Genomic DNA, 12,714 nt, shown 5'->3' on the forward strand with positions numbered 1-12,714 from the left:
GCTGTTCTGGGCTGAGCTGCATCGCCACCCTCAGCACATCCCTGCAGGAAGGCACTAGGCTCTGCCAAACCACCCCAGGAGATAGCAGGCCTCTACTTTCAGAGCTCCTGCCAGATTGGGCAAAACCACAAGGAATCCAAATGGATTTTTTAATTATTATTATTATTATTTTTCTACCTGCAGAGGCCTTTCCCTGCTAGATCTTGGTCTGGTGAGTACTCCTAAGTGGGCATAAATGTGAGAGAACCATAGAATCATACAATGGTTTGGGTTGGAAAGGAAAGCTCATCTAGTTCCACCCCACCACCATAGAGAGAGACACCTTCCACTAGAGCAAGTTGCTTCAAGAATAACTACCTCTACTCCATTCAAAGAATAGCTACCTCTACTCCATTCAAACAGCTACTTCTACTCCATTCAAGGAATAACCACCTGTATTCCATTCAAAGAATAACTACTTCTATTCTATTCAAAGAATAGCTACATCTTCCCTTGTCTGGACATTATCTCCAGTTCCCTGCTGTCAGGGACTGAAGAGCTTCTGCCGCTTGGCTCAGAGAAGTTACTGTTCAGGTGCGCACACCTCTGGCTACAACATGAAACATGCTCATCCAGGGAAGGCCGTCTCCCCCAAAATGAACGTGATTTAAACCACACGGGATTTAAGCTACAACCTAGAGTAACTTCTTGTTCTGCAGGTGGGCTATAGAGGAGCAGTGAATACTCTGGAGTCTACAAACTGCAGGAGAGGCTTGCTGCGGTCTACGTGTGCCGTTGGCAGTGTCCCTACTCTCGCCAGGCACGCCCGAGGGGGGCATTCGGCATTCCAGCCTGGCGTTAACGCTTATGGGTTTATTGCCTTCCTTTTCCCCCAGGACCCCCACCCCTCCCGCGCTGCTTTTGGGCCCGCCCCCTCCGTCCCGCTCATTGGCGGGCCCTGCCGCTGCAGCTCCCAATCGCTAGCTATAGCGATCGCCATGACGACGGCGGACGCCCAGGCGGCAGCATGGCCACCTACAGACCCGGGGTGCTCATCGGCAACTGGAACGAGGACTCGAGTTTAGGGGAGGTGAGGTGCAGCCGGGCCCCCCTCCCCTGGCCAGCCTCTTCACCTCTCGGTGTCCCCTCAGATTCCTTAAATTAAGTTAAAACCTGAGGTTGTGAGTGCTGGATAACATGTCTACCCGCCCTCTCTCTGCCAGGACGTCTTGAGGGATTTTCTGCATAAAAGAGAACGAGGAGAACTTCTAACGCAGAAAATAAACAGACTTCAAGATAATCTTTTAAGGAAGGTAATTTTTTTAAGATGATTATGTCAATCCTCAGTGGCTCCACATAGACTGGAGTAGCTGTTATTAGTATTCTTTATGCGTTAAGGATGCTATGGATTAACGTTTTGTATGCTAAAATACTTCTGATATTAGCATCAGATAATTCCGCATAAGATTATGTATATTTCTATTTAGATACACCTGTCAGTGTCTAAGGATGGATTTGTTCATTTTGGAGACACAGTGATGCTTTTGAACACCGACGACAAACCCTCAGTGGAGAATCGCCGTGGCGTGTGTGGCAGTCTGACCTTGGCAATTAATCTGGATGAACTGTCCATATTTTCACCTCTACCATTGCAAACCCTTCATGGAGTTAGTGCAATCACGAGTGTGGCCCCTGTGGGTAGAAATACTTTCTGTATTTTAAGGTTTGGAACTTTTTTGTTTTCGATTACTATTTTAGCTTTCTGTATCTTGTTTTGAGAAATATGCGATGAACTTTGCTAATATACAAATGAATTTGAGTAAGATTAATTTATTTAAGAGTCTTTAACTTGGGTCATGCATTTAAGCTTGATTCTGTTCCACCTATGTGAATAATGCCAAGAAAATTTAAACCAGCTTAGAAATGGTGAGAAAGCAGAATGGAGTTCACAGTACCATTTGGTAAACTGCATCTGTTTTGAAGGTGGTCATATTTCAGCTGTAGAATACAAAACACGTCCAAATATCACTTAGTGCTATTATTCATTCTCCTGCAAATAACGTCTCTGAAGTGGAAATTCATATCAATGCTTTTGCTGTACATAGACAGTGTTATCCTGAAAAAAAACCCCTAACCAAACAGCATATTCCCTCTCTCAAAGACATATTTAATTCCAGCTGTTTGTGGGAGAAGAAACAGAAGAACAGGGTCCTCTCTCAAAGACATATTTAATTCCAGCTGTTTGTGGGAGAAGAAACAGAAGAACAGGGTCCCGTTCAGCAGTCAAAGGCTTTGCCTGAGTGCATGCATTTAACAATAATAATAGCGCAGAAGAGTACAAACTAACCCGTTTAATCCTGATTGAGCAAAACACTTTGGGTTAGGCCTAAGAAAGAATTTTGATGCTAAGGGCATAATTTAGGCCTTCTAGAACTGCAACCAAAAATGTTTTTGCTTAGCTGCTGACTGAATGCTATCAAGTCCCTCGTTAACTGACTACTAAGTTTAATCAGTGAGATTAGCACTTAATGTTTCTTTGAAAAGCAGAGGTTATTCTTCTGGAAATAGGGATATACTGGCATGCATGCTGATAAAATGAACCAAATTACTGAATATCAGTTACATATATTATTAGAAACTTTTGTTAAGTTACATACAAACACACACTGTTCTGCTTTTAGTCTCATTTTTCAGATGCTTGCATTAAGTATATTTTAAAGGGGGCCTCAGTGCTGAATTCCCATTGATTTTTCATTGGGTGTTATCTTCCCACCCTGCATGTTAATGAATACATCATAAAAAATAATCAATACAGTCTCTTTCTATTCTGTTAAATATTTTAACCAGTAAATCAAGTATGAAATGTTGTTTGAGTTAAGATATTTTGTCTATTTTTAAATACAAATACAAAATGTTGCCACAAAACCTAACTGTAGAGAAAAATTAAAAAAAAAAAATAAAAATAGTAGAGCTGATTTTTTTCATAATTTCATTCTTCCTTTTTACAATTTTAACAGTGTAGATGGAAGTACAGAGGGTGAACCAATCAAATTTGGGCAAACCTTTGGTCTTGGGACAACAGGAGGGTTTTCTGGCCAAATGGTAAGACAATAAAGTTGCAAATGGTAATGGTAGCATATACTGACCGTGTGCATTTCATTACTATATATAGAAAGCTGTATAGTGGTTCAGCATCTTAGCTTTACAGAACTGATTCAGAATCGTACATAGATCAAGACAAACAATACCTATTTAGAAAGTTTATGCAACTTGCCTGAGATCAGGCGTGCAGGCCAAGGTGGCTGTCAGCCAGAACGTCTGGATGAAGGAGGTTTAAAAAAAGAAAAGAAAGGAAGGAAATTAAAATCAGCTTGTGAATCATGAAAGAATTCCTCATTAGAAGATTTTAACTTTTATTTTTTACTTTAAATAATTCCAAAATGAGATTTCATTCATTGTGAAGACAAATCTATAGCAGGTATATGAGGTAACATTATGTAATATATCACACATTCCACCGTTCTGAGGGAGCAGATTTCTATTAATCATTAACATTGTTAACATGTTCCCCTCAGCAAGTTAGAAGCAAATAAGACATGATGGGTTATATGTGCACTCAAAATGAACTTTGAAAAGATTTCCCTCTCAGCAACCGCTTTGGTGAGAGAGAATCTTTGGAATGTAAACTCAATTTTAAATTATTATTCACCAGTCTGCATACAGAATAGCTACTTGATGAGTTTATCAACAGTAGAGGATCTATGTTATGGGGTTTTCATGTGTATCTTTAGCTTGGCAGACTGATTTTTCAGGATTTGAGAGGAAATCTTATGTGTTGAAAAATATTTTTTTGAATTACAGACCTATTTATACTGTCCTAATTATGTATTTTTTATTTACAGTTGTATCTAGCAAGTGACCATAAATCATTCACAAGATTTGCTAAAAAATCTTACCTTCAGCAAGTATTTTTGACAGACGAGCTTTCCTATTTGACCCGCTGGCAAGCTGCATTCTTGGATCCACAGCTGCGTCTTGAACATGAAGGATTTCCAGTTCCTGTAAGAAATTTAAACTGTAGAAAATGTGAAGATTTGATTGAAACAGTAGATGGAATACTTAGAAACAAGTTGTGTCCATTTTCATAGAATGGTTTGGGTTGGAAGTGACCTTAAAGCTCATCTAGTTCCAACCCCCTGACACGGGCAGGGACACCTTCCACTAGAACAGGTTGCTCCAAGCCCCGTCCGTCCTGGCCTTGAACACTGCCAGGGATGGGGCAGCCACAGCTTCTCTGGGCACCCTGTGCCAGAACATCACCACCCTCACAGTAAAGAATTTCTTCCTAATATATAATTTAAATCTCCCCTCTTTCAGTTTTATTCACGTTTTCCTTATCTAAGTTCTGACCTGTAATTTAAGAAAGAGGAGAGGGAAGGAGTGATCTCTTCAACCAGGGAATCTGCATATACAACTTTTGGGTTCTGGTGTTTGTTTTGGGGCTGATTCACTCAGTTTTTCTCATCGGAACTTTTTTAAAGGTTGACATTATCATGTTGTGAGAATGCAGTACTTGGAATCTGCTTTTCAGGACTTCTGAGCAATAATTTCAATTTCCAATGTTAGGAGCTCTGATTAAGAACTTCTGCACATTAAATTTAAGAAGTATTAAAAACCCCTCAAGGCACCTGAATAAGTGGATGCCTTTCTAAATGTGGGTTTTAACCCTTTGTAAATACATTAAGCAGATGCAATATTTTCCTGTTCTACATACCTATTGGGCTTCCTGAAGTATAGCAGTATAGCAAAATACCACAAATACAACTGTTCCCCTACAGCCTTGAACAATGACTCATTTACATGAATCAGCTCACTAATGTTTGACTAATATAGTCAAAATTAAGTAATTGTCAAAGACAACATTCTTTATTCACAGTATTGGTAAGTGGAAGTGACTAAAAATCAGTTCTGTTATACATAAAAAAAATTGCAAATTGGTAAAATATAAAGGTCCATTTCTAGGCTACATCCCCAAACCATCTGGATCTCTCATATGGCAAATATCAACTGTAAGAAGAATCACCCTGATGGCACAGGCCACTGGAATTACTCTCTAATACTTCCTTGACATTTTACTTTTTAAGTGCCCAGCAGAGTGGAGTGGAATGAAATGTACTGGACGGGAGAATATCTGACCCGAAGGCTAAGCATTTGGCTAGTCCGAGCTGTCAAGACAGTCGTGTTGAGAACTGATAGGATGTAAAATATCTCACTATAAATATGCAGCACTCTTGAGTGATGCAGCTTACACTAAACTGTAAATAAAAGCATTTGATTTGAATAAGAACAGTTAAAATTAGTAAAAAAATTTCTGTCAAGTGTCTTCCCTTGGTTTTCTTTTTTCTTTTTCCAGGCAAACTCCAAAATCATTATTACTCATTGCCAAACTAATCGCAGCTTAGCTGTTCCAAGGAACTTTTGGACAAGGTAAGAATAATTTATAGCTGGCAGAGATGTGCATAGCAACGTGCCAACATCAAGAATTACTGTAAGAAGCAAGATAGGTACCTTAGGAACACACTGATGAAATGGAAAAGAATGCAGAATGCACATTCTCCTTTCTCTTATTTTATTTCTTTAATATTAATTAAGCATTGTAAAGGAGTATACCAATTGTTTCCTATTAAATTCAGAGCAAGAGCTGACTGAGGATTTGTATCAGGTTTTTGAGGATGAAATAAGGTCTGAAAGTTTGAGGCTGAAACAGTTATTAAGTAGCCAGAGTCTTCCTCAGTCAGAGAGAAATGGTAATGAGAACCTAACCAGCTTGTATATACTGAGTCGGTGTACCACGGCCTTATACTGTTGGGGCTGCTTTAGCTATGAAGCTAGAAAAGTGGCATTTCCCCCTGATTTCAAATTCCTAAATTATTCATAGGAAACCAAGTGGGCTATTGCATTTCTTGTAAGGGTCTGATATTTGAAATTGGATGGTGATATTTCTTAATAAGCCAAAAGAAACTTGAGAAAACCTTGAGCAATTCACAGATAATGCAAATCTGAATTTGTGTTTGTATTCATCCCCCCTGCCCGTCCTATTTTTCTTTGACTTTGCAGGTCTTATTTTGGAAGAGAATATGAAGTAATTTGTCACACTTTTCTGGACACCCATAAGGCTGAAGAAGATAAGAATTACTGGGAAATTATTACAGGAGATCCCAGTGATGAGGATAGTACAATGATTGATAGGCTCAACCATCCACCAGGGTGGATCAGAAGGAATGAGCCTTGTGAAGAGGCATAGAATAAAAAAGTCCTAGCCTACAGCCAACAGAAGTCGGTGAGATTCTGGTTCTTGGGTTTTCTGTTCAGATTTTAGAGATGTTTGTTTTAAAAATGGAAACGAAAGTCTACCATAAATAATATTGCACAATCTCATCATGGTTATACAGTGGGCAAAAACTAACAGAATTTTACAAATCATGCAGAACATTAAAAATTCATGAACTGGGAAGGGTTCATTTTCCCATTTTCACATTCACTGATGGCAAAAAATGTCAAAATCAAGGAAATCTAATATATTTTCACTAAATTGCTGGCTTTCAGAGGGTATTTAACCAATTCTTCCAAAACCAATCCAGTGTCACACTTTTTAAAAGGATGAGTGTACAGTTTCCAAAACACTGAAGACCAAACTCAGGAGCTGTCATGGGATACTTTGACATTTAAAGTTCATCTGAAAGAAAGCTGGTTGTTGAGCTTGTTCCACGCTCTGTCTAGCACAATGTTGTGAATTATTAAAAAATCACAAGTGAGCTCTATCTCAAGATTGGCTTCCAATTTATGGAAATGAATTTAAAAAGCGTATAAATTGATTTTTTTATGTTTGGCCATGTATCCTAAACATTTAAATGCCAAGTGATCAAGAACTTGAGCACAGTGATACAAACTAGAGACTTCTGTCAGCCTTTTCCATCCATCACCATGTTCCATTTGCTTCCCACCCACAGAATTTTTCAATTCATAATCACTTCTACCAAGTCTGACAGCAAGGTAAAATTGTTAAAGAAAATTAAGCCCCTACAAGTCTCATGAAAATATATGCTAAAGTAGAAAAAGAATAAGAGGCACTGTAAGTTTGTCCAGTCAGAAAAAGATTGCAGTCTATGTTCATACCTAATTAGACGCTAGAGGATACACATGAAAAAAAATGGCCCAAGAATGGTAAATTGCAGCTGGAAATCATGTTTTTTTTAAACGAGAAAATCAACCAAGCATGAGATGCAAAGACATGGAAAACAGATGTCATTACTTCATAGTTACCTGCCTTTGTATGGAAGCTGAAACAGCATCACAGAGAATCTTAATGTATGACATTCCATTATATCCATTTAGTAAAGCCACATGTATACGTATTCCATTTCTTACTGTACTACAAGAGTGGGCTCTTTCAGCACAAAATAAGTGATTTTCTGAGTAAAATACTACATAAATCTCAAAAAGGGTTCAAAAGATCATCAATGTTCATAAAGATCAAATAAAACTTAAGTTTTACCAAAACAAAACCACTAAATTTTCACAAAAGAAGGGACTGGTCCAAACATGTCTCCAAGCTTCCTTCCCAGATAGGCTGTTTCAAATCCACTGGCAAGGCTTTAAAAGCTCCTGCCTTTAGTCAATATAAATTAACTCAGCAGACTGCAGGATTGGCTAAATAGCACTTGGCATAAAGGGTCTCAAGAGGAGGAGACAGATCACGGTTCTGTGACATGCAGATTTGCTTTGGGGGAGTGTATCACAGAGGACAGGTTTTCAGTCACAGTCCTCATGTACAAACCTCTACAGGTCTGTTGTAGATGGGGTATTATAGAGGAAATTAGGAACTTTTTATTTCACTTTTTATGTAAATATATGAAACCTGACATCTGACAAATTATGCATGTTTTTATAGAGGCACTGTTACTACTCGAATTTACAGAGATTAAAATTCTGCACGTTTTCATAATAGATTGCCATAATTCTGCTTTGATTTTGTAGGTATTAAAGTAGAACAACTTTGGCTGTGTGAGTACACTGCAGTGTTTCTAATTTGACTGTTGTGGGCATTTATTGGTGTTAGGGATAGCCATTTCAAATCTGGCAAAGTCTCTTTCCTCTGGGTTAAATGTAAGAAACAAGGAGAGGCCTTAAACCAAAACCATGGCTGAAACAAAGCTTCCTGTGAACTCATGAAGGAATGATGAGAGCTGTGTGGGCAGAATGCCTTGGCCATGGATAGGAGCGGTTGTGTGCATGCATTTGTGTGGGACAGAAGCAATGTGGGCTGTACAAAACCAAGTTTTGTAAAGTCTTAGCGGAAAACCAAATAGATAAACAGATACAGAAGTAGGTAATGTTGGAATTTGGTGCTGACTAAGAATGGTTTGGAGGCTCGTGTGTTTGATTTGATCAGTCTGTGCTCATGGGAAAGAACTTCCCAAGCTGTTGGAAAATAAAGAAAATAGAATCAACAGTTCCTGATCCCATTATCAGTTTTTCTTCCTACCTAATACAGTTTTAAACCCACAGATTTGTGCATAGCTTCTTATACCATCTAACACATATTTAGAATTCAGCTGATTTATGATATCAAATACAGATATTCATCTGTTACCTAGTTTTTAAAAACTGGTTTTTACACTTCTTATGTTGTCCACATGATGGCACCACATTTTTCTAAATAGCACAATTATTGCTACAAACATAAATGAACCTGAAACGTTTAAATCCATATGAGTCCTTGAAAAAAAGGCACAAAAGCTAACCAAGTTAGCCAAATCAGGCCTGAATTCTGGGCTAGGAAATGTCATTAATGTTTCATGGTGATTTTGGAAAAGAAAGTTAAGCAACAAAGGGAGCTGGAAGAACATTGCGTAGTGCGTACAGTCAACTTCTTAAAGCTAATTGGAACATTAAGTAATTTGTAACCAAAACATACTTAGAGGAAGTTATCTTTAGGAGCTTTTTCTTTCACCTTCTATGTAAAGACATGAATGTATCTTTACACAGAAAGATGTGACAACCAATGCATGTGTTTATAGAGGCACTGTTATTACTTACTCCAATTTACAGAGATTATAATTCTGCACCTTTTCACAACAGATTGACAAAATGCTGGTTTGACTTTGCAGGTATTAAACTAGAAAAAAAAAAATCAGGTGTAGAATGCACCACAGTCTGGGTGATTTGACCACTGTGGGCATTTATTAATAAACACAGGATTTAATAAGAAGAATTACGTGATTGAATATTAGTGCAGAATCTGAACAATCCTGCAACTGCCAGTTAAAGACACAATGTGTTCTGAAGTATAGTTCAGGCTGCCATTGGGGTAATGGCAGTGATGCTTGCCTCGTTTGCAAACCACTTTGCCATATACCAATGAAACGCAAAATCGAGTATTAAGAAAGCTTTTAATGCTTCTTCCAAATTAGACCTAGCATGGATAGCTCTACAAAGTACATTGTGGGAAGAGAAAACTCACTTTGCCTCCATTCCAGGCAGCTCATAAGCTGTTAGCAAGAAGCTGATCCTGAGCTATTAGTCCTTGCTGAGAGACAGGGTGCATTAGTTCAGATTTACTGCTGTGCTACTATAGCTTTTCAGAGGCCTGAGGCACAGAGAGAATTCACATCTGCACATGTTGTGCTGTGCAGACATGTGTTAGCAGCACATTATTGGAGTAAAGAAGGGGTACAGAGAATTCATAGAGTCAACAAAGAAAATCTGACTGGTTAACTAGTTAAGTCACACATTGATAACACTGGAAAATTAAAATCCAGTTTTAAATCTGCTTTTCCTCTTCCCTCTTTTTTTCATGTTTCCCCAAATCATATTTCCCATCACATCACTTCTCCTCTGCCATGTCATCTAGCCCAAACTTACTGATTTGCTGTGGTTATAAAGTGCTCTTCAAGCACTCAGCACAAGTCTGTGGTCCATCACCCTAATCACATCAGTATCCTTAAGAGGCTGCTTTTCTTTTCTGTGGTTATCATGAGGTATTGTTTTAGCTCAGACAACTGATCAGAGGAGGAGGCCATATGCAGGTTTGGTAACTGGATAAAAACTGAGGGAAAAAAAAAAGAAAAAGCACAGAGAACATTACAATAAGAAATTCCACACAGCAGTGGAAGAAAGTATCCAAGCACTGGAAAATTTGGTGGAGTTGGCAGGTAAGAGGGTGATTTTGATAACATCTGTGCCCACTCACCCTAAATTAACATTGCACGTCTGTTGTAATTTGAGGGGAACTGGGGAGGTGGAATGTTCTTTTAAAACCAAAGCTGTTGCTTTAGAAGCACTTAAGACTTTTTAATGCATGAAAACTAAACTAAGGGGGCCACAAAATAAAAATACAGATGTAAAACGCAAAATACATTGAATACAAATGGAAATTAGGGAATCTCTGTCATTTTGTCAAGTACACTTCTATTCTGTTTGAGGCTTTGTTCAGGTGCCACCTCCATTCTCTGCCTAACCTGCCTGTATACAGCATTGAGAGGGGCAAGCTACAGTTTTGTAGCCCTCCGCTTCATGCTGGTTTGACTTCATCCTAGAAGCTGTAAAAGGGAATCTAGTTCTCCATAGTGTATTCCTCCTGGATAAGAGGAGGAATGGAAAGATCTGTCACCTTGCTAGATGTGTGCTATTTCAGCAGGGATATGAACAGGCATATAATGTCAATTACATGATTTGCATGATAAGTTAGCATTACTTATAATGGGAGGGATGAGTTGCAATAAAGACCACCCCCATTTTGGTTTGGGAGGGACATTTTTTTTTTGGTCAAAACTGTTATAGAAGGTATGTAATGAAACAGTTGACACTTCTGTTCATTTTTTCATTGCTGGGCTTGTACAAGGCAGTCTTTTACCCAAGAGAAGAGAATCACCAGAACAGCACTAGCAAGCATTGCTACAGCACTTAGCTTTTGAGAAGTTTCTGTATTTTTTGGCAAGGAGGACTCACAGTGCAGTAGAATAGGCACAAACATTAAAAAATGCCTGATGACATTAATACCCTCATTCAATGATAAAATTAATTCATACACATGCATCTCTGGTGTATGTTTATATGAGAAGCTCAGAGAGCTAATTTCCCAACATCTGTTAAACGCTGCTTCGTATAGTACGTCAAAACAAAACTAAACAGACCATCCAGTTACAGGCCAACTAGTATGTATGTTTCTATAATGCTGGTCTTGTTTTAATTATAGGCTCCTTGGGTCAGGGACCATATCTTCATCTTTTTTTCCAAATACGAATAACTACAGCAGAGAAGTTTGGAAAGTAATGGCATAAAGTGGTTATTAAAAGAGGTTGTAAGATGACAAGAAATTGATGCAGACCTGATGCAAATAACCAGAGATAAAGACATATGAAATCTATACATAAATCAGCACCAAATAGTAAACTCTTAGTGTGGGGTATGAAGATGTAACTGCCCAAGTAATTCTGACGTTAATAGGAGTTGCTAGGAGAAAAGCCCACAAACCACAGTGCTGTCCCTGTGGGTCTGACAAACCCACGGGGGGAATAAGAATTATGCATGGCAATGTTTACTTTTATACATATATTTAGTTATTTAATTATATGGCATAGTTAAAAATATCTAACCAACTGTTGGGCTAAGTCCCATTCGCAAAAATGACACCAGTCCTGAGAAATTGGAGAGCTGTTTCTGCAGCTTATTCATGCTAGGAACTGTTAGGAATTTGGTTGTACATATCTTTGGAGATCTTAGTCTGACGAAGAAAATCACGTTCAAAGATGGCAGTTAACTGTTTCTGAAAATGTTACTTTAGAATATATAAAAACATCAAATCCCTAAACAAAATGAAAGCAAGAAACTAGCAAATTAGCAAAGCACTGAATTAAAGTTAAAGTTACCTTTCCTTATGGGAAAAAACTCTTAAACCTCCTAAAAGGCTAATTAGCATGGATTATTGTTATAGGAACTCTAAAAGATTAAACACAGCAGTTAGTGAAATCTGCATCAGGCAGCAATTTCTATCCTTCCTCACTGGTTTCCTACTACTCCTCTTCCTTGGGCTTTCTGCCTCTTCTATATCCTGAAGAAATAACTGAGCAGTTGTTTAGGGAAAAGTTTAAATCAGCTTTTCCGGTCTTTTTGCTGACAATTTTGGCAGCATCAGTTTAGACAGAACACCCAAGATGTATTATAGTCTTGCAAATAACTAGTGAATTTAACTGACCATGAAGAGAGACATATTTTGCCATATAAATATACATATCTAGAGAAATAAAAATGAATTGGTACTATATACGCATGCATACTCTGGGTACTTTGGTGCTGACACAGAAATAACATATAGTTCAGCATATGCAGAACAATCTTTCCTCATCTAAAAATATTAATTGGTTTCTTTTGAAACTACCTAGACTAATTAGTTCCTTCAGTGTAATCTTACGTGACCAGGGCCATATTCAAGTTTGATTATAAATGGCTCCAAGGCATCATATGGTAATCATAGAATCATTGAATGGACAGAATAACACTGTAGCTACACTTCTTGCTTCACCATGCTCCCTTTTTTCTGATCCACCATCATTCCTTTTTCTGTTTGCTGCACACTTGTGTCCTCAAATCCAAGGTTCTACTCACAGTCTTACACAGAAACTAAAATGTTGCCTAGAGATGGGCAAACTTAGGAGCTGTGCTCTTTGTTCCTCT

General features: G+C 38.2%; 1 protein-coding gene across 1 annotated transcript; it reads left to right on the plus strand.

Annotated features, from left to right (window-relative positions):
* Positions 1-973: 973 nt before the first annotated feature.
* Positions 974-8,429, plus strand: CFAP161 (cilia and flagella associated protein 161). Its single transcript, XM_030497623.1, has 7 exons — positions 974-1,069; positions 1,203-1,292; positions 1,467-1,702; positions 2,997-3,081; positions 3,882-4,040; positions 5,393-5,466; positions 6,097-8,429. The coding sequence occupies exons 1-7, from the start codon at positions 1,007-1,009 to the stop codon at positions 6,281-6,283; spliced, it is 894 nt and encodes a 297-aa protein (XP_030353483.1). The 5' UTR covers positions 974-1,006; the 3' UTR covers positions 6,284-8,429.
* Positions 8,430-12,714: the final 4,285 nt, after the last annotated feature.

This window comes from Strigops habroptila, chromosome 9, assembly GCF_004027225.2.
Source record: "Strigops habroptila isolate Jane chromosome 9, bStrHab1.2.pri, whole genome shotgun sequence".
Taxonomy (NCBI): Eukaryota; Metazoa; Chordata; class Aves; order Psittaciformes; family Psittacidae; genus Strigops; species Strigops habroptila.